Genomic DNA, 26,822 nt, shown 5'->3' with positions numbered 1-26,822 from the left:
ACGAAGCTGAAGACGATTCTATGGCAGACAAAAAACGAGAATTTGCCGTAAGCTGAGAGAACTAATGCGTACGTTTGTCTCTCTTAATGAATTTTAATTTAATATTCAATGGCTTCTAAGGGAACACACAACATTATGCCCGCACTTGCATTGCTCGTAGAGAAATTTTCCTTTCCGAAATAACTAAGGGCAACACACCTTTTACGGGCACTTCAAGACTGCCCTTTAAAACGCTCCTTTTCTAAATCTATTTCTGTGTGTCCAAAGTGGTTTACAAGTAGAGAACTAACTAACTTAACATCACTCTTATATCTCCGACGGAATATATATTTTTGCTTCCGATGTTTTTTTTTTGAATCTCAGAGGAAGATGACAATAGTTAGCTAAATCTTAATAGCCTTTGTTCGCCTTACAAATTATTCAACGTCAGAAATGCTTGCATCGAAATGACGATCGAATTCATTAAAGCGTTAAGAGAGTTTTTGGCGTAAAGTTTTCTTTTTCAGTTTAAACAAACGATAATTTAGTAAAAAATCACTATAATCTCACTCCCTCTTTCTCTCTCTCTCTCTCTCAGTTTCAATTCCAATAAGATATAAAAGTTAAATAAAATTATTAATTTTATGACATGCTCTAGATATTCAAAAGAATAAATAAAACAAACAATAAAGGAAATTGAAACAAACAGACAAACAATGATTCGAAAAAGAGTGTAGAAGTATATGTGACAAATAAATGCGGGCACACGAAAGCTTCGAAAATGAATTCACTGTCACTGTTAAGTGCACCAAGCATGTATGCACATGTATGCAAGACCTCAAACTAATTTATGAATGTTGTACAAAACAGTGCAACACACACACTGCACACTGCTTCTTCATAACGTGATAACATGAAATAAGATTTGAAAATTGGCATACAATGGCACCCAATAAACCAATGTATGTAAAATAAGAAAAAAAAAAAAAAAAAAGAAGAAAAAAACTCGTATCCACATGGAAACTGTGTCAGCAGTGCAAAAATAGCACGCATGACAGCCTAAGAAAACGCCTTACTTCTCCTTGCGTTCGCAATTCTGTTTACGAAAGACAGCTTTGTTATAGTTAGTGAAAATTATGTATGAAATGCGCAAGTGAGTTTATGTATGTTGGTATGCATGTGTGCGTGTTGTTATTGAAAAATCTCTAATTATAACATTGGAAAAGTTGGAATGAATGATTAGTTAATTGAGAATGCCTCAGGTGCGCTGAAGCAAAAAATTATTTTGCTTAGAAAAGAATTTTCTTTTGCGATTCGCAAGATTTTTATAAAAATATTTTCGCTTTTTTAGCTACAAGTCACGGCGATCTTTTAACACTTTACAGCGCTTTCCATTTCTCTTACAAGCGTTCTTGCAATCTAGATAAACTATAAAAACGTATCTCGAATTAGAGAGTGGAGTAACCGCAAAGCAGTTAAGCACCTCTCTTGAATCCTTTGCCCAAATCTTAGGGTTAAAGCTATCGCCATTGATAAGCGCCCAATTCGGAATCGATCTACTGTTGCCTTTACATAGATCGTAAAAAAAGTTATTATCTTTCCTTCCATACAAAAAATTGCAAAATAGCTTTTTAGTCCTGACTGCCAGAATTTTAACGACCTATACGATACCAACAATAAATGGTACTATTTAGTGTCCGTGTAGTTTCGGTGGTGTTGTGTTTATGCGTAGGTATAAAGAGGGGAATTGCTCCACAGGAATAAAAGGGATATAACGACCAATCAGATATGGTTCGCAACATTCTCACCCTCTAGCCCTGAAAGTCCCGACAAGCCGCACTTCTTCATATTATCGCGACTCATCGGTCTTCGCGGCCGCCTCTGACTCATTTCTGACTTTTCATATGAAAAAATATTTGTCCCTGAAAAGAAAGATGGGAAAAGATGGGACCGAAATAAAACAGAATAAAATTTTCTATATGCTTTTATCCTTCGCAGTATCCGCCTGAGTAGCCGAAGGCGAGGAATCTTGACTAGCAAGTCAATGGTCGTGGGTTCGAATCTCAAGTGCGGTAGAGTTTTTAATAAAAGCCGATAGCCTAGATGCTAGTGCTTTTAAGACTTTAGTCTTAGAATTTATTTCTCTGGCGAAATTAATAATAATAATAATAATAATAATATCCTTCCCTGCTTAGAGATTTTATTGAGGGAAATGTTGTTAACTTGTTGTGCTGCTTAAGTCTCTTTCTTATGTTTCTGCAACATGAGTCATTGACATTTTTTTTCTAATAGCTCCTTATGATATGCTACATTCTTTGATCAAATAATATTTGTACCGTAAATGATCGAATAGAAGCAAAACGTATTCATAGCTCTCTCTCGCTCTCTCTCATTGCAATCCAAAATTGAATTTTAAATCGAAATTAAAATAAGGGAGGATAGGAATTATAATAAAAACAATCAAAACATAAAGGAAATCTGTTTGAATAGTAATAATAAAATGAACTAGAATGGAAAATAAAGTTTCTCTAGTAAATCTGAATGCATCCGAGAAAACTTTCAAGTACGTATAATATTCAAATAAAAATTCAATTCAATTATTTTCTCCAAACCTATAGGAAACCCTTGACATAATGCATGGCGAATTTCAAAGTGACCAATTTTTATCTGATCTTCTTATCTTCTTCGCTTGCTTCTTGGCTTAACTTATGTTTACATGCAAAGTATCAGGTTTGTTTATTTACTTTTAAAAATGTAAAGTCATAAAAAAAGTGGACGGCATCTTTCAATTACTATTGCAAAAACCCTTTAAAGTATTTACTATTGTTTCCAGTGCAATTCACATATCTTATTTTCGAAAAAATTTAAGAAGTAAATTGTTAACAACATTCATGGCATGCATTCATTATATTCGCCTGGCGAAAATGTAAATAAACCTCTGCCTTGTCACATGCATTCATGTCTTAATTTCATTAAACTTTCGTTTTCATGGTAATGAAAAAAAAAAAAATTTATTATTTTCATAGATCAAAATCAGGCGCACATGTGCGCAAAACAAAACAAAGGAAAAGAAAAGAAAAATGAGCGATTATAACTGGTTTGTGTTCTTTGACGCTTAAACTAAGAACACGAAAACTCTAACATCCTAGAAATCTTCTCTTTGACTGAGTTCTGTTCATAATATTCTCCAAATTGGTTCAGCTCTAGTTACTGTGAAAAAAGAGAAAAAGTTAATCTTCCAATACAACAAAACCAGAACGAAAATTTCTTTCAACCTATTTTTAAATTGAAATTATTTTGATTTTCATTGTTTTCAAATTGAAGACCAATTTAATGAATCTTCTCATCACATGCCGAGAAGAGTGCTTAACCGATGCAGCAAAACTATACCAGCAATTGCTTAAGCGTGTGTATTCGTAAGATATCATTAAAAGGCATTAGCTTGGAACGGGTCTTAACAAGTGCAAACGAGTGAATGAGCGAATCTTAATCTTTCATGAGATACGAACTTTCAAAAAAAAAAAAAAAAAAAATGAAGAAAAAAGATTACGCACGCCTTACACGGAATTATTGCTACTTGCTAGACGAGAGGAGATTTGAGAAACTAATGCAACAATGTTAAAAACGGTTTTTAGAAAAACAAAAAAAAAAAAAAAAAAAAAACGATTTAAGCCATAAGTGTTAAGCACAGACAACAGCACAAACTGAGACAAAGTAATTCCATCACAAAATAACTAATTAATGTCCGATAATAATTTATACGAAATCTCTATCTCCATCTCAGTACCTTAAGAAAGCAAATATATCCTCATCACCACAATAGTATATGTAATAAAATGCACACTTGTTTGAAAATTTTCACATCAGCAAGATTTGCTTTTAGCCTTTTATATATCATCTTAAATGGCGATTTTAATATATCAGTTTTCGCTTTTTTTTATAATTGGTCTGCTTCTGGCCGCTTCTTTTTTACACCATTTTAGAGAGAGAAAAAGTGCACTTTAAAAAAATGCAGAGTAAGAATTAACTTACAACGAGAAGGCATACTAGTGTAAGTGTCTGGCATTTTATTTATATGCTTTGTTCCTGCTTTGTGCTGTTGTTCCTTTCTTCTTCTTTTCTTTTTTGCGGTTCAATGCTTTAAGCCGAGATGAGAAAGAAGTGCTCGAAGACGGTACTAGCAAGCCGTGGATGGGCTTAGCACCGCTTTTATAGCTTACACATCTGGCAACAATAAGCGGTCGCGATACCCATACCCTCTTTCTAACAACGAAAATGTCGAACTCTGCCCGAACGATACAAAAGAGAGTCCTTCTGTACCTTAACATGGAGATGGAAAGTGGATCTGTTATGCGAGCCCCAGGCTTTAAATGTCATGCACAGATCCTGGTCTTTTGTTAGCTGTTAAAGTTTGACGAAACGCTTATAATGAAACAATGAAGCAATTAATCGATCTCACTTTTTACATGGCGTCACTTCATTTATGCCTACAACGAAGCCGATTAGCGATACGTTGGAAACACTTAACTAAGAATTGCTAGTCTGTGCGGCTTACTCAGTGCACTTGAAACCTTCCGACTGCCGTTTGCTTGAGTCAATGGGGCAGGCATCTGCTGAGTAGCGCTTCTCTTCTTACGAAAAACTGCAAAAATGCTTCGAGCCAAGAGGTAAACTGTACCTTTAATGTGGCTTGCACGAAGCGGGGAAACGTATGGCTAGCGACTGGCAACACTTTCAATAAAATATTTTTTTATCATTTTCATAGATTTTAATAAGACTTTTTGCATTGAATTTTCATAATTTTGTTTTCTTCTTTTTTTTACTGTGTAGATTTAGAAGATCAGCACGATTTAAAAAAACATTAAAAAAAAAGTCTATTCACAATTAATAGAAATCTTTACGCAAAATATATGAAACTTTTTGAAAATATTTTATATAAAACAATCCTTACGACGAAGGCAGTAATTGGGTCAAATTTTTTTGGCTTTTAGTCTTTTTTGTGCGCATTTTCTTGCTGCTTATTGCACTGTGCTTTATATGCATTTAAAAATCATTTCAGCCGTAACTGTAATATAGGCATTAACACTTGTTTTTTGTTTTTTTTTTTTTTTTTTTTTTTTCTTACCATTTCTTTCACATTCAACTGATTTTCTCCGTAATGATGATCATGTGTAGATGACTGCCGCCTCTTAAGCTGCAGCCAAATACATTTGAAACAATTAGACGAATAATTATTAAAGAAAAAGAAAAATTTTTATAGAAAATTTCATGAAAAACTTAGCCGCAGTATAAAAATGTAAAACAAATAAAGATTTCAATCAGTTTCAAACAAAACGCTGCATGTTTACTTATAGATAATTCTATTAGCGATAAGCACGTACTGAAAGTGCAGATTACAAACAATATCCAGGATAATCAGCGTCAAGCATCAAGAAGGATAACCAAAGTTTTTTTTAATAATTAAACCAATAAAAATTGATTGAGCGAAAACATTATGTTGAGTTACGTGTGGCATGCGGCCGTAGTAGCGTTTATTTTTTGTTTGTTGCCAAACGTAAATGCCCGCAGTGCCACTCAAAATAATGTCGCCGTCAACTATTCGCCACAGCAAATGCCATCCAAGCAACAAGAACAACAACAACAACAACAGCAACAACAACAGCAACAACAACAGCGGCAACATCAAGAACAAGACCAACAACAACAACAGTATGCGAGCAGTATTGCTGCCGAGACAACAGAAAACGATGAAAACCCATCCCATGACGTCATCGATAACTCGGCGAGTACGGCAAATGTCTGGAAAGATCTCTCTTTGGTTTACCGATTGTATCAGCAATGTTCGGGAGAGAATTTGTCCGTATGCCTGAAAGTGAAATTACTGACGGGACTGGAGAAAGCTTTACGCTCTGCGCGAAATTTAAAACTAATCGAAGGCATACAGTTTGTTAGAAGCAAAAGCGACGACACGGAAACAAAAATTAAACCAATATTAAATGAAAAGGATATAGAGGCGATATTGCCGCGTGCCTTAGAAGCTAAAGAGCAAACACTGAATAACATGATATTTAAGAGGCTGGCAAATTTCTTGCAAGACCACACCTTGCAGGTATTTCATAGAGATTTCTTATGTTTATTGCAAAATTGTGCAGAAAAGCGTCTTTTCTTTGCAGATCAAATTCCCAGACATACGGCCCGAAGATGATAATAGCAACAGTGTGGAGAGTCGTAAAAAGAAAGATAAAAAGGGCGGCGGCGGCGCCTACATAATGATTCCTTTGCTATTGGGCGGAACATTCGTACCTATTGCTTACGGGGCCTTAGCAATGTTAGCGGGCAAGGCCTTAATCGTGTCCAAACTGGCTTTGGTGTTAGCCTCGATAATTGGCATTAAAAAACTGCTGAGTGGTGGTGGGAAGGAATCGTCACATGAAGTAGTCGTCTCGGGTGGCCATTCCGGCTGGGGGAGAGATTTGGATTTAGCCTACAATGCTTGGAAGCCGAATAAAGATAAAAATCAATAAATTTATTTTAATTGATCTAGAATTTTGAAACGATTCTGCAACGATTTATTACCCTATAGTTTAACTAAGGGCGAATTTGAAATAAGAGGACAATCGTGAAGGAATTCATTGCAAAAAGTTGAAGAGAAAAAAGAACAAAATTGAACACAAAACAAAGGTACTGCTTGTTAATTATAAGGAAGTTATAAGTGTGCGTTAGGCTTTCTTAGGTTACTTAATTTATTTAATTAATTTAATTCTTATGTATTCTTAAGATGTAAAAACCCAAATAAAAATGTTTAAAATACAAGAAGGGATAAAATAATGTGAAACAAATGAATATAAATAAAACTCTTTAATTGTTGAAAAAAGACAAAAACAAAATTGTATTCCTCCTCAGGACACCGTCTTAAATACGCTGTGAAAAATGTTGTATAAACATAAGTTCGCTCTTCATGTTCATAATTGAATGCGTTGCTGAGAAATCCGGCCGTGCGAGCCGGGAAAAGCTTGACATTTTCTTCGCCTAGCAGTCGAAAACTTGGCCCCAGAAAATATGCGATTTACACGTAGCCGAGAATCTAATGACTTCCCGTGGCTAGACGTATAACACGTGCTATGCGCACTCTTTTTATCCGCCTCAGGAAGTTAGTCATAGTTGCACCAACTTAATAGCTTCCTTCACCTAACTGGAAAGAAGGACATCAAATCTGTGTGTTTTCTGTAATTTACTCCTCCATTCTTTCTTTGGTTGTTTAAATTTCCAAAGCTTCCACAAATCCATTTCGTACATTATGTACGAAAGTGAGCAGAGGCATGCGTAATACAGCAGCCAAGTTAAATAATAAACATATTATATTTAGTAAAAAGACGCTCATGAATGGCAATAAAGTTATGACGAAAGCGGATAAGGGGTAATAGTACTTCGAGGAGAACCGTCCACAATGTAAGGAAGGTCTTGGGGACATCGTCGTCACCTGGGGAGAAGCCATAGCTTTTGGTTAGCGTTATCAAGAAAGTAAATTAAGAATTGTATTAGTCGCAGCAGTGTAGTGTATTTGATAATCGGCCATGTCCAAAAATTCGCTTTCACTTAAAAAGAATTAAATAAAGCAAAAGCAATAAGATTCGGTAAAAACGAATGACTTTCTTTTCTCATGTAAACCTTGTCTCATTTTCCGCACGACTACAATAAACTATTTGTGGATTCTCCTTTGCATAATTGCTGCTATAATTGACTTAATCGTAGTTTTCTCACTTCCCTGAACATCGTTCTTCACGCGAATTTAGCTTGTATGAAAAGCGTCTAATCTGTAAGAGGCGAAGAGACGGTTGTGGCTCAACTAGAATTCATACAAAGACATTAACCCACCGCACAACGAGACAATGGAAAATTGTTTAACTCTGTCTTTCTGTCTTGATTTATTATATAAGAATAAATTATTCTTCATATCCTCTTAACTTCGAACATTGTGTACTGAAGCATTCTTACTCTTGCCGGTATTGGTGCTTGTATCTTCCTATTGAATGTGATTTTCATTTTCGTGTCCAGATCAGAAAAGTGAAACAAAAACTTGAAATCACTTAATGTGTCGTCACTTATAACCTTTTGACTTTATTTAGTTGGGAAAAGCCCGGCGAAAGTAATGAACTCGATAACAACTATTGCCTAAACATGTAAACATGGAAGAAGATTATCAACAATCATGGTATAAGAAATAATGTTTGGATTCGCTATTGATCCGGCTATTGCTTGAGCATGGAGTTTTTGGTTAGCTTAACAAGTTTTATACAGTGTTTAGACATATGCTGTTCTCACACGTACTCCCATCTAGAGGTTTTGTGCAAGCAAATACTCAGGCTTATCTAGCGCACCTGCCATTAAACCAAATATACTTTTGTGTGTTTATGTTTACTTACAGATATATGCATACATATATATGTATATGTTGGGTGAAGGAGAAAGACTTTTCAACGGAGTGTTAACGGAATTTTTAGTATTTAAAATTTTTCAATTTCGCCAGTAGAAGCAATAACATTCATATATATGCCTACACAATGGATAGGTACGTGCAGAAAATCATAAAACACACGAGTCGTTCGTACAACAAAGTAATGCAGAGAACGAAAATTCGCTTTCTTTTAACGCAGATCTGCGAAGTACAATGTATAGCACAGAAAACCTAACGAACGCATAAGGCATCGTACCGCAAGCGAATCATTTACAAAAAAAAAAACAACTGCAACGCAGTAGCAATTCAATTGCATCAAGACCGTAAAGTGCCACTTCTTCGACGACACGCTAAACACCGCAAGTGTTTACAAATTATGCACTGCAGACAGCCAACGATTGTTTGTGATACCATTGTCAAAGCCAGCATATGTACGCTTGCACAGCCAATACGCAGCGCATTCCTACTTACGCGTTAAGTTATATATACAGGAAAACCAACGTGTTTTTCTTTCGCAAAGTGCTAGAGAAACACATATTAAAAGTGGAAAAAAAGTGCTCGTATAATTAATATTTTAATGACAATTCAAACATTTATTTGTTTTTCGCATTTACGAATCGCTTGTTTTCACTTTTTAAACCATGCCATGCATAATAATGAGCAGAAAAATATTTTTCAAATTAATTAACACTGAACTAAAGTGTCGGAAACGTATCGTAGGTACAAGACAAGACAAGGGTGAGAGTGAAAAATTTAAATGTCGTTCTGGTAAGTTTTTCAAAAATGCAGCACTAGATTAAGTGCAATATTCGGGGTATGTAAGTGTTAAATGAAGGAGGATGCAAAGAGAGAGTGACGATAAATACCAAGGCCACGTTCTTTTCTTAAAAATTCTAAAAAAAAAATTCCTTCATTCATGCTTTCGTTTTTATACCAACCATCGAAGAATGAGAAGGTATTCTCATTTTGTGAAATGACTTGGAACACGTTGAAGAAAGACTTGGAGCTCCCAAGCTAGATACATATACATACATTCAGAGTCAGAGTTAAATTCCAAATCAAACTAGCAACGTCCCGCCTGTTAGTCTGCGATAAATACTCTTCCGATCGCAAACATTAAATTGTAAGTAGTAGTAGTATTAACGTTGAATGTGGGAGAAATGGTACAACGGACGCGCTTACAGTATAACATGAACTAAGAACAGCAAACTCCATTATATACTCTATGCGTTCCCTTTATATTGGAAAGCATCGAGATGTAGTTTCCCTCGTTCTTTCGAATTTCGTTTAAGATAAAGTCGGAAGGTAAGCTTAAACGGTTCAATCACAACCGAGCGTATTTTTCGTACTTGTTTTATGCAAGTTGAACTGGCCCCACACTTAGCGAACACAAAGTGATTTAATTCCTTAAGGCAGATATCTACGTAATCGCTTGACTTCTCTTCACCGTAGATAGGAGAACTTTTGTTTGCCACAGATGTACGTGAATACTTGCATAGTTAATCAGAATAAGATTCCCAGAACTCTTCCTTTTGATTGAACGATAAACTGAGACAATCAGTTGTCAAATAGTCATATGTCACACATGACGCTTTCCAATATGTGCAAGATTCAACCCTAACTACCAGAGAAATACGTTTTCTGGGTAAATTTAATAATTGCTTTTTGTATTATTGCTTAACAATAAACCTAAACAAGTGGAGGAATGCACGTCGTGCGACTTAAGCAGCGACCTTGACAACCTAGAATGCATCAATACTATTACATGTCGTCTAAATAAGCGCATGAATAGAGCATAACTGTATTGTGTGTTCATACAATGGACTGTAAGAATAATTAAAATGCTTTGAGGAAAGAAATCGCAAAAATCCAGTACAATAGAAATGAAAAGAAAAATGTTCTTTTTACGTTCGTAAAATTTCCGAGAAAATATGTAAAGAAAAGAAAAGTTATGTGATTATGGGTTAGCTGTCTTTAAAAATATAAAAGTAAATAATAGTAAACAAGAAGACGTTCAATCTCTGAATTCTCCAAGCCAGCAGCTTGGAACGATACTGCTCTTAGTTTAGTTGATGGAAACTCATTGAACACGTTCATCCTTCAAACGTAATCTGGTCTGATCAGCCAGCAACTAGCAGCCAAGTGTTTCAACTTTATATCGCATGAGAGAAAGAGATAATGACGGACGCAGAAGGCAGAAATGATTGAATCGAATTAAGGCCCGATATGCACGCTTTATGACAACTTTCTTCTTAGTTGTGGGTGCGTTGTTGGTCTATTCAGAAATATTTCAAAAAAAATTTATCAAAATATACATCATATGAACATATGTTGGCTGCGAAAGTCGGTTTATATGCGGCGTTCGCGTATCTCTTGAATTTTATAAATCAAAGAGGCATGTAAAGACTTAATATACCCGCACACTCGCACACTCGCATGTGGAAGAGACGAACGTTTAAAATATTTCCACATAAAAAGTGTTGGCATTTGCGTTATAAAAAGTTATGAATATTTCTTTTCCTTAGCAAACACATTTACGTGACGGCATTTTGTATGCATACGATGTGTCATTTTTTTATGTTTCTCACTCTCTTTCACTTACTTATATCTATATTGGATTATAGCTGTCATTGATTGCCAAACTTTAAAATGTTATTTAATGTAATGAAAATTGTAACTGCATTGTACGTGTATGCAAAACGGAAATTTTATATATCTTATGTTTACGGCTAAACGCAACACATGAATTTATTTCATATCATTTTGGAATTTATTTCATATCATTTTGGGTTTTTTATTCCAAAAGTTTTCATATCAACGGAACGTACTCCAGTTCGTATTAGAAATTACAACACGGCACTGATTTATTATCCATATGTAAAGTGTAAAGCAATTGTGGCCAAGAAGCAGAATTAGATTTAAAAATTGACTTGAGTGGTTTTAGCATAATCATGCACACACACTATATGACGGTTTCATTTAGTTTGCTGCATGGTAGACATGTATTATTTAATTCTTGTTATTATTTTAACGACTTTTCTTTCTTTACTTCGCGTTAAATCACAATTTAGCAAAGATGCTAAGCAATGTTTTTAGCAAAGACGTGACCTTTCAAAATGCAGACGGTCTTCATGGAGCATTTTTCCTTTGAGTACTACTAAAAACCTATGCGTATGTATAGGCGCGCTGCTCATCAAGACGGATTATACTTCGGGAAACATATCGCGACCATCACACGATGCTGAAAACATTTGCACCTCTGTCGGTCTAAGGGCTATATTAGAAAAGTTCACATTCGGAAAAAATGTCGACGGAAATTGAAACTGATCTATCGAAATCCCATTTGACGGTCCCATGCTGTTAGTGAATAGATCTGCTCCGACAGCCTACAAACACATCAACAAAGTAACAAAACTAAAATCTGCAATTCATAAAAGACCTCGGTCTGAAAAGCCTTGTGTACATCTCCAGACCGTATTTAAAACTTTGGTGAAAAGTATTGAGCCAAAAACCCAGTAAAGACATTTCCCAGTGGCAGTTAAAAAAGCACTCAAAATTGATCAGCTGGTACACTTTACTTCTACTAAAACATATTTTAGTTGAAAAACATGCGTTGCCGATATCGAAGATTCGCTCTGACACTAGGGCTGATTCACGTCGAAGAGCCGTAAGCACGGAATAGAGTACAATGCGCCCGTTAAGCGTGAATTTGAAAAATGCTTAGAATAGACTCCACATCGCCATCAAAATTATTATCTATCTTCCAATCTATGGACTATGTTTTATAATTTTTGAACCTCAGAAGGGCAGTTCGGTATCCCTTTATTGCAGCCGATACTGATCTCACGATTTGCTAAACTCCACGCAGAGCTGCAAATCCCAAAAAAGCTTTTAACCCACTTTCATGACAAACCGCCCCATTAACAAATTCGCTTTGAATTCCAATGCAAAACTAAAGAAAAAAACCTGATAGAAGAAATTATAGAAAATTTTTAAAGTTTCCTAAATTATGTTAAAAAAAAAACATAAAAAAATAAAAAAGAAATAAATCAAACTCATGAACGAGCAAACAAATTCATTTGTCAGATACACAAGAGAACCCCATTAACGAATTTATAGATCATTTGGCAAACAGTGGTGTTGGTTATAATGATGGCACTGCATAGACATGTTTGGCAGAAGTCAACTGAGAAAATAACATTTATAAGGTGAAATTTTATATATGTATATCCACAAACAATGTGTGCAACAATGCTACTGACACGCACAAGACCAAGCAACTCTGTCTGTTGAGAATGTTCAACGGAACTTTTCTGTGGTGACAAAAGGTTTTTTTTTTTATTATTATCTCACACGCAAAAATGACAAATCATTCTATAAAAACAATAATGTTCAACAAAACTGTGCATCACGACGATAGCGCACACATTACGGTGAAGGAGGATAAAATGAAAAAGCCGTCACAAGATTTACACAACCTTCTGTTATCGCATCAGTTTTGTTAAGGCAACATCAAGAGGATGTAACATAACTTTTCATATAACTGACACTAATCTCACCCAGCCATCTACTTTAAACGCACAATCGTATAACTTATCATCACGATATCATTTACGATTTTCTCTTTTCTTTCGATTCCCTACCCCGTATGTGAATTATTTCCATGGTTTACTTCGAATTAACATTCCGAAGTTAATCTTATCGATTAATAGGTTGACAGAACGCAGATCCCCCAAAAATATTTACAAATGCAGACAGGAAAAGAAAATGTGTAAGTCGGAGGTAGAGTTGGTCTACGATTAGACAAGTGCATTGCCATTAAAAATTGTACATATTCTTGATTAACGTGAACAGCTCTCTATCGATCCATTTACCTACCTAATGATAAAATGAAATTGTGAGCAAATTCGGCACGTTTGTTAAACTTGTCGTGTTCACCTTGGAACTTATGTGTGAAAGACCGCAACATCGTCCTCTAGCTACGACATTGACACGTTAGTCCTGAGTTTGCACACGTGACACTACCGTGTTTGTCGCTTTTGCAGAACTTTCGCAAGACTAAGAGAAGTTGACTACAAAGGAGGTCTATTAAAATAATTTGGTTTCGAGTTTGACTCGGAAATCTCACGAGACGCATTTTACGGAAAGTCGATCTTCTCCATTTAACAAAACCTACTTGCACGTATGACAAATGAGTTCTGGGAAACTACAGAAGGTATCTTAAATTCATTCATAGGTAAAAGCATTTATTATGATTTGAATTTGTGGCTAATGCGGCCATTTTTCATTGGAAGACTTAAGCAAACCGATAAAGAAAAAGCAAGGAAAAGGGAAACTATTTCAAATTTGAGGTTATTTGAGCCTATTGATGATGGTAAGACATGTCAAAAATATAGTTTGCTCCGCAATAGCTCTGAATACATTAACCCCGCAAGGCATATTCGATTTTTGCTATAAAACTATCAGCAGTTTGTCGCAACTTTATTGCGAATTTCTTCACGCGCCAACACACTGTACCCGAACCATTACAAATAACATACAAAAAAAAAAAATAAAAAAATAAAAAATTGAAAACAACTACTGATAGAAATCCACAACTGTAAGACACAAAATAAAATAATCAATAAATTGACCACATAATCACTTATACTTACGTCTGTCGGTATATATCGATTTATCGATTGAAGAAAGTTGAACGAAAGAAATAAAAAGGAATTGGAGCCAATGTAACGAATTTGTATGCATAAGAGTAAAGCGCTGTTATGCTTAACATTATATCGATTGGACGATTGGTGAAGGTGAAGACGAAGACGAAGACGAAGAGGAGCATAAGCCAGGATCGAAAAAAAAAAAAAATCAAAACTTTTACTTTATGCTATCGGAAATCGCAACTTGTTTGTATTCTAAGCGCTTCGGCTTGAGAGGAGCTGACTAACGCAACCAAAATCTGTTTTACTCTAAGAGAGCAGAGTGGCTGACTGCTGCTGATATCTTTGCACATGTACATGCCTTTGTGCTTGTTTGTGTCATTGATATTGAATTTAAATTCACAATATTTACGAAAAAAATATTCACATTGTTGTTGCTTACATCGTCTTCTTTCTTCGCTTTCTCAGTGGTTTTATTATGCGGTAGATGAGGATGACGCTTACAGCAAAAACTCTACTACCAAACATATACGAGCTGAAATGCATGCATTTATTTAGACAGACATGTTATACGTATGCCTGCATGTGCAAGTGGGTCTGCGTACGTATGACAACTATTAGTCGTTTGTGTGCGCTTTTAAAGTATTGTCTTAAGAAGCGCTTGTGTGTCGGGAATAAAACTCGATTAGCGAGCGTCTTCTAGTCACAGTTTACCGGTTGCCTTCTGACCGATCAATTGCATTTAATATACATACGAGTGGATATTACCAAAATAGTGCCAAAGAAAATTTAAAAATATTAAATAAAGTTTACTTCATCTTTTTTCTTCTGCGATAAAGCCCAGGCCGTGTTAAGGATATTATAACTTGTTGTATGGATTATTAATAATAACAACAACAACAACAACAACAACAACAACAACAGTAAACAAAAAGCAAATAATAATAATTCAGTTAACTGTGCAACTGCGAAATATAATTTATTCAATATGTGGAAATTTATGTGTTTATTTGCTCTAATGGCAACAGCCGATGCCACACAAACATCTGAGGATGATAGTTTATTGAGCAGCGCTCTGAAAATGGTTAAAGACTGCGGTGATAAATCAATGGTATTATGTTTCAAGGTAAGAAAAAACAAACCGAGACCTTATGACACACGAAAAGTATGCAACAAGAAGGGCATGCAGTACATAAACAGTGACGCAGGAAGAAAATCTACGTAGGCCTGGTGTTGGATATTCGCTCCTACGCAAATGTTAATTTTTAATCGTTATCTTTGCCGAGGTCATCCAATTATGAAGGTATTGATCAAGTTGCGTAGACGCTTATGATAAACTTGACAGAAACGAATTCAAATTTCTTCACGAGCCTGTCCGTTTTTCCCCAAGGCTTTTTCACCCTACTTTCTTTTATGCGGCGGTAGTTCTTCGTTGAATTCAGTGATGCAGTATGCGTGCTTAGTCTGCCATAATTTTTACCCGTTTGAGAATTTCGTTTGGAGGCAGACAGTTTCCACGCGCTTCTCTCGGGGAATCACTCTTATTATAAGTAAAATAATTTCCTTTGGGATTGCAGTTTACTGGCAATGTGTCTAATAAATTCACGATAAGATTTTGGACTTTCATTAATATTCTGGGAGATTTCCTTTGCAGGCAAGATATCCTCCTGCAAGCCCAACTCACGGCCCACATCAGAATAACTTTCAATGCAAGGCTCAGTTATTTTTAAAGATTTGAAGAACTCAACTACGGCTTTGAGAATAAGAAATATTTACTCATATTCTCGCAAATTGATCCTCTAGGCCATGTATTTGTGTCCAGCTATATCGTGTCTAGATAGGTTAGGTCATTTTATGTTAGTAATGAGGTAACTTGGAAATTTTTTCTCCTATTAAGCATTGTGGAGCTAGTACTACTCTAATTTGGTAAAAATATGAGGTCTTTGACATTTCACGCACCTCTCCGACAATAAGCCTAAGTCCTTGATGAGAGTACTTGATGCGCGCCACCTATTCACGGCTTGGAATGTATAAAGAAATAATAAAAGAAGATGTAAAAAGTTACACGATCCGATTTGCATATACCAGCATTATATACCCCATGACAAACTTACTGTTTACCTTTCTTCAGATTGTATGAAAATACTTTACAGTTTCGAATTTAAATCTGACACTCACCATCACCCTGCCAAAGCTGTTTGGCAATTTTCTTTAAAGATGTTTTTTTTTTTATTGCGATATTGAGCAACTAACTGATTTTCCATATACATCTTTACGTGAATCTTTTGTTTTTATTTTTATGATCTGAATGTAAAGACGTATATAAATCATTTTTAAATTTCATTTCATTTATGTACTTTCGTTTTGTTTGCAGGAACGTGCTCTGCATTATTTTGACACTGAAAATGATGACATAAATCTAACGGAAGGCATTTCGCTTGTGAAAACAGACGAGATACCAGTTGGTCGCTCCCTTAACGATGTTAACCTTCCTGAGGAGGCCGAAGCACGCGAAAACGAAATTGATACATTGTTGGTTGAACGTATTGCACGTTTCTTTGGTACACATACTCTGCAGTTCAAAGTGCCCAAAGAATCGATACAAGATATGCAACGTGCTTTGGAAGAATGTAAGTTAGAAAACATAAAAAAAAAATATAAAAAAAACCATAAAAGAAATAAATCAAAATTACTTGAAGCCATACAATAGCGTGCGCAATGTCCCATTCTGCAATCTTGTACGAATTGCAAAATAAAGTGCGGATATAGGTTACTCATTGCACCGACTCCGCTATATATATTGCTATCAATTTACTATTGTTAAGCCAGAAGAAAGAGTTAGAGAGAAAGAGATAATCAACGTAAAAGAATCCTGTTTCTTATGCTATTCCCAATCATTTGAGGTCAGCGATCAGTTGTATATGTGAAAAAAAGTAGACAAACAGGCAAAGAGATGGTTCAATAACCACTCACTCACTATTCTTTTCTCCAATTTTCTCTTAAACTCTCAATCATGACTTTATTTATTTGAAAGTTTTTAATAATAACTTCATTTTATATACATTTATGATCCGTTGAGCTTTCAACTTGACATCAACATACGCTATTGTTACGACAAGAAAAACTGCACTGAGAACACTTCTGCATCTTCGCACTTACATCAGAGCATACGAAAAACCCTTCGAATCTCCACATTTTTCATTAACGCGATGTTCTAAATCGATTTAGTCTCTTCCAGCTGCTTTTTCACATACCCCTCGTACGAATAAATTTAGATCAGTTTAAGAAAGTTTCATGAGTAAAAAAAATCTTATTATTGTCAGGTTATGTTTTTGATTATTTGAAGATCATCGCTACCTTATTTTTATGTCTGCTAGCGAACATTGACATTTTTTTCGTTTTTAGCTAATCGTCGTCTGTCATGTTAGTAGTTGGTTGCCATTCTGTCTGTAACGCTCAGCAGTGCAGACACGAAAGCCCTCTTAAAATGTGGTATAAACGCGTGAATTGAGTTCCAAGCATTAAATTTGGCAATGCGTACACATGCCTCATAAGCCCGGTCTAAGACACAATAAAAAAAAAAAGCCAAAGGTTCGAAGGTTGATGCACCAGTGAATATCAAACCTTGATTGTAGGACCCATGTAGCTTTCTATGAGATGAAGACAAGCATTCCGAGTCATTCAAATCTATTAAATAATATATTTACATTTCCCTTTGGTAACTATTCTCCACTAACACGCATGGATTGTATGTTGGTTTTATGTAACGTTGAATATTTTTAAAGAGCCAAAAGACCGATAAAAAAAAGAAAAAATCACATGTGAATAATGTGAGCGCCAGTGGACCAGTTTTATATTCTACGCAATATCTAAGCCTAACCTAACCTAAAAAAACCTTTTGATGAGGCTTACAAGGAATACAAGCAAAAATTTTATGTAAAAGGGCTTAGCAAGAAAACGCGAAAATAACATAAAAGGATAAAAAAGAAGTAAAGAAATTATATTCGGTTGCGGCTCATGCTTGCACACCCATCACCTTTAGCTTAACTTAACACTCGAAAAAAATAAAGTTTCGCCGCCCGACTTTTCCCATTCTCTTGCTGACTGTAACTAATGACCAAAAAGCCCATTCTTTCTTCTTTAATTTTGAAAACAGAGGCGAGCGAGTTGTTTGTTGATGGACAGACGGACAAACGGACGGACACATTTAAATCGATTTAAAATTTAATGCTGATTAACTAACTTTATCGGATCTCTCAAGCCTTTTTCTGGGTGTTGCAAACGTTTTGTCAAAAAGAATACGGCCTCCACTCTTCGGTGGGGGATATAAACCGAAACTTGGTGAAACTGTTGCAATAAGTAGAGACATCTCCTAAAGGCACGCAGGCAGACACAAAATGGATGATCATAAAGGATGGCATCGTATATAGCCCAGGATAGAGATTACTTTGAAAAAGTTCGATCTAAAGTGAAACTGTTACCTCTTTGTTAGTGCAGGTTTTGAGATTTTGTAGCTAATTTTTGAACAAAAGTAAAATGAACTGAAAGGATCTGAACAAGTTCACAACATCCAATCCATGGATCGCTTTAGCTGATTATCGGATGTTTACTGACGAAAGAAGGACGTTTAGAATCCAGCCAGACAACGTACGCATAGACAATGAAATGTGACTAAGTCGCTTCCGTTAAGCGTTCCACTCAAGAGTGCATTGGCTTTTTGAAGCATATTTCTATACTAGCCAAGCATTCATTTGTATGTAGCAAACTGTCGTCGTGCAATAGTTATGAGCGAAATTTTTAAGCAAAAATAAATTAAACGGAAATAAGGCTTAAAAAGAAATTGGCCATAAAATTAAAGCATGTGAAGACTTTTAAAAAGAAATACCATAGAGATACGGTGTTGGGTATATACGCACCAACACCTTAAGACTTTGACACAGATAACATTTCCACGTCGTAAAATTAAAAAAAAAAAAAAAATGTAAAATTTATAAAGCGTGCGATAAATATAAATTAATTGAAGCGGTCTCTAAGCATGTTTAACACGATACCCATATGCTGGCACACATACACGCAGAAACGAAAAACAAATTGAAATAGAAATGAAAAGCTTTCTATTGAAAAATTGTGGTTAAGACGACTGACTAAAAAGTGTGTCATACGAAACTCGTAAAGCATGTTCAAAACTGGGCGGTGGGGAAATTTCTAAAACCAGACACATAATCTAAAGTAAATAAAAAAAAATAAGAAGGATGTGCTTAGCTAACATTGTTGTATTGTTTTCAATGTTATTGTCGCGCGCATCTTACAATTTTAATTAATACTAATGATGTACGTTTCAATACGAAGGCGAAAAAGTAATACCAGAAAAACTTTCTCTTTCCGATGAAGGAGGCCAAAGAGAAATTGCGGAGAAATCACTTCGTTTTCGTTTTCATTTTCATTAGAAATATTTGAAGGTCTATCAACCACAATTTTTTTTTTTTTTTTTTTTTGTTTTTTGATTGTCTCTTTCATCTATTTCCAGCTCGCGGCAAGAAGAAAGAAAAGAAAAAATATTTGTTGCCTTTATTGCTGCTCTTCAAATTGAAATTGGCTGCTCTGCTGCCTTTGGCCATAGGGTTCTTGGCTCTATTATCGTTTAAGGCGCTTGTGGTTGGCAAAATCGCTCTACTGCTGGCCAGTATTATTGGTTTGAAAAAACTATTTGAATCGAAGAAGGAGAACTACGAAGTCGTCGCTCATCCGCACTATTCGCATGAGGATCACAGTTATGCGCGCGCTTTACGTGAAGCCCACGATCTCGCCTATAACGCGTACAAACGATAGATTGCCAACGGAATGCCGAGCTGAAGTGAATTGAGTTTCGCAAGTATTCAATGCATAGAAATTAAGAGCCTCTGCGAGTGCAATACTTTTCCGCTAAATTAATTCTTCATCTATTTATTTATTTATTTATTTATTTAGTTTAATTTTTAGTGAAAAACATCTACGCATTTAAAAAAAAAAGAAACACAAAATAATTAATTTAATAAAATAATTACAAAGCCATGTTATTTTTTTAAAATAAAACTTAAAATTCGGCTCGATTAGCATTTAAGCGTTAAGCGTTCAACACACATTCAGTCTCCAATTAGTTCTTTCATCACTTCATTGAACTTTTACTACCTTCTAGTTTTTATTCTTTTAAGAAAGCTTTATTTATATAACGAAATATGCGAGATATTCTGCATTCTATGCGTTAAGTACAAAGACAATTATTTTTTTCCGTTCAATGTTCTCTTTTTTTTTTCATTTACTCTCTCTCTCTCTCTCTCTCTCTCCTATCCAAACTATCCATCCTTATAAGAGGTTATCTGTGTGACTTCTTTAACTTATATATCTAGAATCAACGTTCAATTGTTCTTAACTCATTAGAAATTATCAAAATTAATTAATACTTTTGTAAAAATTGAAAAAATTTAATAAAAGATTTCTTTCATAAAACAAATATGTACATATATATATATATATATATATATATAGGAAAAGAAAATAGATATTTATTTCCTCCTTTAGACCTTTAGTAGCCTCTTGCTGACTTGCAATATTTAATAGTACTTTGCAGGTCATATGGAGCAAACTATTCCTATTGCCAAATAGAAATACAGATAATGGAGATCGCCATACCTCGTGCAACTGCTTCCTGACAAATTAAATGTACGGTTTCTCAAATCGAAAGCGAACTTAAGAAGGGAATGAACGACAAGTTCGGTAACAAAGTAACCACCGCCAAGACGACAGCGAAGCGACGTATGTGTAACTCAAGCAACCTGACCACTATCTACATCTCTATCACGTACAGTTCACTTTTTAGTTGGTATTGTCTGCGCATGGCTGCATTCCTGCCGACTCGAATAAGACAGTTATCAGCCAAAGCCCGTGAAACACGTGCTGTTCGATTGTTAACTTCTAGTCTGCCCCTCTCACGTCAAAAGACGCAGCGAAAATGCGATTTCTTTATGGAAGATATACTAGTATATAAGAGTTCGACATTTACCATCGGATCAGTTTCGCCTTGACATGTATGCCCATCCTACCTGACCATCACTAACCGTTCAGTAAGTAAAAGGTAGTTCACCCGGCTTCGAATAACATAAAACCAGGACGAATTGCTTACTGTAGAGACGGACAAATATGAAAGCCAGCGGAGGTAAAGAACCCCTCAACCGGAAATAAGAACGAATTTATCCCGAGAAAACCTTGACCGACATAACAATTCTATTTCAAAAATTAAACTCACTTTGGCAAGCAACACAACAACTTTTTTAAAATTGTAAAGCTTAACAAATAGCGGTGCATAGTTCAAGCCTTGGGATACAGAACCGAAAATCGGTATCGGAGAGTATTTAGGCTGCGTTTAACTAACATCCGCTTCATATGTTCATTTTGAGCGCAGGCACAGAGGCTTATCATATATGCTAAGAAAGTTTCTGAAGTTTTCCGTTCCTCTTGAAATTCTCCTTTCAGAGAATGATAGGCGAAGTAACTCCATGTCCGGTCTATGAAATTGATCTAGCGCATCCTACTTGTAGACTATCCTTCATCTTAACTTCTGCTACAAATACAAGTAAATACACACAAGAAGTCCTTAGCCTTCGATGATTGGCATAAAAATGCCTCCTAATTGTAAAAGCTAAACGAATAATAGACTTTTTTCTTTTACTCATTCATCTTTGCTAAACATGAATTTAATAAAATAAACGTCCATCCGTGCATCCATGCATTGTGCTGATTGCGTTTTGATTTTTTTTTTTTTTTCTTTTTCTTATTTTTTCGTTCACCAACGAAAAAGTTCAAATTTTCTTTAAACGGTTTGCAAGAAAAAATAGCATCTAGTCACACAAGATTGCGCGCCTATTTATGCCAGTCAGTATTGTTTACGTTCAAGAAAGTTTTTCTTATTTACAGACACGCACATGATATAAAACGCCACCGCAAATAACTGCATCGTTGTGAGTAAAATGTTCACCGCACACAAAAATATGGATAAACATCTGGCCACAAAACTTAACATATCTTCTCTCAAAAAAAAAAAAAAAAAAAAAAAAAAAAAAAAAAAAAAAAAAAAAAAACCTGAAGATCGCTACTTAATCAGCCTTCTTATAATATATTATACTTGAAAAACGAATGAAAGTAACGAGAGTGACCTCCTTTTCCACAAAGAGTTCAACAAACATATGCTCACCCGTAAGCAATCAACAAGACTGGTGCACGGCTAATGCTGACAAAGTCGATATAACCGCAGCACAACACACAGACCTCTGACTCTATCAATATTTATGATGACAGACCCCGTGCATGCGATATGAAGTAAGTTTTAAGTCGAAAGACAGCAACATTTATATATATGATATAAATGTTCATACATACATATATAACTGTCTTTACAACTAATGCGCAGCATTTACTTTATATAAGACAAGGTTAGGATTTTTAAAACGCTCGGAGCTTACATTCCAATTCCTTTCAGTTTTCTAGCCATCGAGGATACATGGGACCGTATATTCGTTCTATAGCGAGCCAATGCTTCAAATTTTCATACAAAAAAAAAAAACGCACGGCGTTTTGATAGCTTTAAAATGTATTGGCTATGACGTATAACTTCACTTTTCGATTTTTAATATTTTCTGGTGTAACCATCTGTCGCCATAACATTTTGCCACCAAATACAGAGTTTAAGATCATAAGGAAATGATATGAAATGATATGGCTTTCATTTATTGATAATATTGGGCCTCTTTTAGATTCGACATCTCTGTGTGTAATTTGCAAGCATTCAAGTCAAACAATGAAAATGAAAGCACTACGGCACTACGGGAATGTTCGTTGGCTATGCTACGTACGTGCAACGTAAACAATTATTCAGCTGTTGAACTTTGTGTATTTGCGATGAACTATTGTGCACCCACACAACAGAAAACAGAAATCATTACTACAAGAGCAAACCACAAAATAACTTGAATACATGTGAGGAGCCAGGAATCTGAAATATTAACCAAGAAGAGACAACATTTACGCAAACGTTTATATAATCAAAACTCCCAATCAACTAGATATTGTTCTATATGCACATTTATGATCTTTTTCTGATTGCAGACAGTCCTTTTGAATATAAGTTTATCATGAGGAAGAAGAACAAAACCATTCATAGTTTTCTGTTGAAAACAATTTTTCACATATAGCTGCACGATACGGTTACATTTTACCAAGCATTTCAACCCACAAACATGGTCACTTTAAGTTTGCCTTACGGAAAACTTTAAGAAAACTTTCATCCTAAAAGCATACACCGCCTGATGTATTATGTTATAGCCGTAGCAGCAGGGTGAACTAACAATAATAATAAAATTATTTTAGTATCTGGAAAACAACTTCATATCAAAGATCCCGTTACATTACTTATTGAAAATTTTTTGTTAATGTTAGCATAAAATGGAAAGGGATCGTCTTTCTTATTACTGTCATGACTTTAACTTGGAGAGCAAACGACATAAACAACAAGGTTAGAAAATTTAGTTATTATATCGCTTCCGTTTTTACTGTTGGGAATTTCTCTTATACGTTGGAAAACTGCCCTTTTTTATTTTATACCTTATTGCTTCTCTGTTACATACCTTTAGGCGTTATAAATAAGAAAAAGGGACCAATTGCAGGTTAGAAGTTAGTTTGGCTGCTCAAAATCATGTTGAATACTCTGTGAGCGAAATCATCAGAAAAAAGTTTTTTGGAGATTTCTCTGGAAATTCCATATTGCTGTGATAATAAAAGACTAGAAACACCTATGCGTAGCTCTTGTGGAGTGTGCGTGGGGAGAGATTGGATAACTTGAAGGACAGAGAGGCTTTCTCACAATTTTTTAGAATCGGTAATGGGACACAAATCTTCGGTAATGAGCCTCTGATCCGAAATGATTCCTAATTATCTTAATGACTTGCCGTCCATCACTAGATGTACAGCAGTGTAGGCTTCCGGTCCTATTTGGACCTGCTTGTTACAATTACGCAAAATGTGCATTCGGACCGCGCTTCAAATCTTTAGTGCGATAGAGTTTTCAGTAAAGCAAAGGGTAAGAGAGAAGCAAGAAAGACAATGCACTTGACGGACAAATTCATCGGCTCTACTAACCGTAAAACACGTGCCTGAAACGAATGTGTTAAGCTTAAGGGAGACTACGTCCATTTTGTATCATTAGTCGACTCATCCATAAAATTTGCATATAAAATGGTTTACATTATAAAAAAGCTTTTGAATCAATAATGGTCCGACATTAGCGACCTGAAAACTGAAGAATTGAAAATCTCAATTTATTTTGTTAGATACTTCTCTTCAACTCTGGAGCTGGCATCATTCCTTATCTGAAAGCCTTAGTTGTTGTTCGTTGAGAATCGCAAAAGCTGTAGGAATCAATTGCACAATAAAATTAATTGTTAAAAGGACGAGAAAAGTTCGAAACCGATCAATAATTTTATTATATTGTTTTAATAATCTAAACTCTCTGCCAGAGATCCATGTGAAGATTCTTTCAAGTCTTTACACGATATATTTAGGACAAAAGAAGTTCGGCACATCTACCAAATGATCCACATGCCTTGATTTATCTTTTATTCATTTCCTTTCTCTTTCGCACATTTTGAAGAAGCCTTTTATTTATATCACATAGATTACAAATGAAAGTGTAACTGTATTTTATCTTGAGCGACTTTACAAAACACTATCTTTTTGCTAAAATGCAATCCAGGATGCATAGCATATTGTAGTAGACATAAAGGCAAGCAGACTTGAAGAAGTAAATAAAAAAGTAGTAGCACTAGGGGACGGTAAGCAGCGCGAGGATCGGAAAATTGTATTCTCTTTTTTATACATAAATAAATTTATTATAAAAACTTAAGATCTAATTAATTTTAAATATAAACTAAAAACACAACAATTGAATTAATTGTTTGTTAAACATACTTAATTGTTTAAAATAAGGCATTCGTACAATACAAGAGAAGGAGAAACTAAGCAATTGAAGTGAAAATGCAGAAAGTGCTCTCAAAGTTGAAACACGCAACCCTATGTCTGTTTATTCATTAACAGCTTAAAGGCGATAAGAATGTAGGTAAACTGAAATAAAATCTAATGCTTGGGTTGATTGTTATTGATGAAATTGCATGCCATCAGATAGTCGTCAGCACTTTCACCAACCATCATCATCACTTTGAAAAGCCCACATTTTTTTATTTCTTTTCCATTGGTTTGCAATGCGGTTTCTCCGGGAAAGTTTGCCATTGAAATTTATGTACTATGCGTAGGTACCCAGGCATTGTAGGCCTTATCTTGCATCGCCATTTCATCGTCCATACTGCGATGATAAGATCCACTCTCATGTCCTCCTTCATATTCGCCCGTATGACTTGAAGAGTAAGTGTGACTTTGCGACACCTGAGGATGTTTGACAATCTCGTATGTGGTCTTTTCACCGCCATCAGAAGACACCAGCTTCTTCAAGCCAATTATGGCGCTAATTATTAAAGCTATTTTACCCACTATTAGAGCTTTGCCAGCCACTATGGCTATCGAATGGTAAGCCATTTTCAATATTGCTGTTTTCAGCAACACGGCTGCTATAAAAGGGCCTAAATATTTTTTATCGTCACCTTTCTTCTTGCGTCCTTCGCCAGTGTCATTAATTCGCTTTTCACTGTCGACGTTGGGTGAAACAAAATCCATGACCGATTGCAGCAACTCTTGCCCGTTACGCTTACCGAAGGCTAAGAGACGCGGCATATTTACTTGCAGCTGCCGAGAACGCAGGAAACTGCAGAAGCGTTCAAGCAAAAGAGAATCCAAACTTTTCATGGATAGGTTTTCCAAATCACGATTTGTTAAATTTATATCATTTGCGCTAGCGCGCCCGTTACGAGTCTCGTTATCCACCTTCTTCACTAAACTCACGCCGTCGACGATGTTGATATTTTGAAATTTTAAAGCTCGCCCCAGCAGGCGAGCACCTTGTAACTTGAAGCACCACACAACATTGTTGCGGTCAAGGCAGTGGCTTACTATACGATGGACCGTACGCGTGAGGCTGTTGTCGCCTGAGAAACTACGTCCATTTAAACGGGTCCCGGACTCAAATGACAACACTGTTGGGGCCACGATCAATAATATGAACTTGAACAGCAATAACTTTCGATTATGACCCATTTTGGATGAGTGGGAATTATAAAGTGCGGCTTATTAAAATCCCTGAAAAGCTGCAATTGACTTTGCTATATCCTCCCCAAGCTGCACACTTTTCTTTTTGGCATTAGTTTTAATATCCACAACAACTATTTTATCTGTTAACCGTAGTGTTAAATTAACAAACTGCAACTGATCTTCTTGCGTAGTGCGGTGCACAAATTTATAGATATGATCACGTTAATTGGCATCGAATGGAAACTCACTGCATTGTAATGCAACCGAAAATTGTATCTCATTCTAGATCTGTTGAAATATTTAAACAATTAAAGTGCTTCGTCTTTTTCTTCTTCTTACTTTTTTTTTTCATTTTTTCTTCATTTATATCTACACCTATGTAGTTTGTTTTTGCTACTTTCTGCTAGTCTCTAAACGCTGGCTGATTATTCAGAGCATGCCAAATCATTTGAAGTCGGCTAAGTTTACTTTTCTCCTAAACGAATTTTTCTTTTCATCTCAATTTAATAATAAAA

General features: G+C 35.5%; 3 protein-coding genes across 3 annotated transcripts; 2 read left to right on the top strand and 1 right to left on the bottom strand.

The window, feature by feature from the left end:
* The first annotated feature begins 5,473 nt into the window (after window positions 1–5,473).
* Window positions 5,474–6,503, top strand: LOC119634574. Its single transcript, XM_038028811.1, has 3 exons — window positions 5,474–5,569; window positions 5,642–6,088; window positions 6,153–6,503. The coding sequence occupies exons 1-3, from the start codon at window positions 5,474–5,476 to the stop codon at window positions 6,501–6,503; spliced, it is 894 nt and encodes a 297-aa protein (XP_037884739.1).
* Window positions 6,504–14,766: 8,263 nt separating this feature from the next.
* LOC119634632 lies at window positions 14,767–20,091 on the top strand. Its single transcript, XM_038028895.1, has 3 exons — window positions 14,767–15,208; window positions 16,457–16,712; window positions 19,610–20,091. The coding sequence occupies exons 1-3, from the start codon at window positions 15,071–15,073 to the stop codon at window positions 19,909–19,911; spliced, it is 696 nt and encodes a 231-aa protein (XP_037884823.1). The 5' UTR covers window positions 14,767–15,070; the 3' UTR covers window positions 19,912–20,091.
* Window positions 20,092–25,401: 5,310 nt separating this feature from the next.
* On the bottom strand, window positions 25,402–26,313 carry LOC119634568. The gene has a single exon (XM_038028802.1). It carries the CDS (start codon window positions 26,311–26,313, stop codon window positions 25,402–25,404), a length of 912 nt encoding a protein of 303 aa, XP_037884730.1.
* Between the last annotated feature and the right edge of the window lie 509 nt (window positions 26,314–26,822).

Source organism: Glossina fuscipes, unplaced genomic scaffold (assembly GCF_014805625.2).
Source record: "Glossina fuscipes isolate IAEA_lab_2018 unplaced genomic scaffold, Yale_Gfus_2 3, whole genome shotgun sequence".
Taxonomy (NCBI): domain Eukaryota; kingdom Metazoa; phylum Arthropoda; class Insecta; order Diptera; family Glossinidae; genus Glossina; species Glossina fuscipes.
This window is presented reverse-complemented; position numbering and strand designations above follow the sequence as displayed.

Bases quoted from the DNA above. Each gene is read 5' to 3' on its own strand.
- LOC119634568 (XM_038028802.1), bottom strand. From the start codon at position 26,313: ATGGGTCATAATCGAAAGTTATTGCTGTTCAAGTTCATATTATTGATC.
- LOC119634632 (XM_038028895.1), top strand. From the start codon at position 15,071: ATGTGGAAATTTATGTGTTTATTTGCTCTAATGGCAACAGCCGATGCC. The intron at 15,209-16,456 runs GTAAGAAAAAAC...TTTTGTTTGCAG, and splicing joins CAATGGTATTATGTTTCAAG to GAACGTGCTCTGCATTATTT. The intron at 16,713-19,609 runs GTAAGTTAGAAA...ATCTATTTCCAG, and splicing joins GCAACGTGCTTTGGAAGAAT to CTCGCGGCAAGAAGAAAGAA.
- LOC119634574 (XM_038028811.1), top strand. From the start codon at position 5,474: ATGTTGAGTTACGTGTGGCATGCGGCCGTAGTAGCGTTTATTTTTTGT. The intron at 5,570-5,641 runs GTCAACTATTCG...CAACAACAACAG, and splicing joins CCACTCAAAATAATGTCGCC to CAACAACAACAGCGGCAACA. The intron at 6,089-6,152 runs GTATTTCATAGA...TTTTCTTTGCAG, and splicing joins TGCAAGACCACACCTTGCAG to ATCAAATTCCCAGACATACG.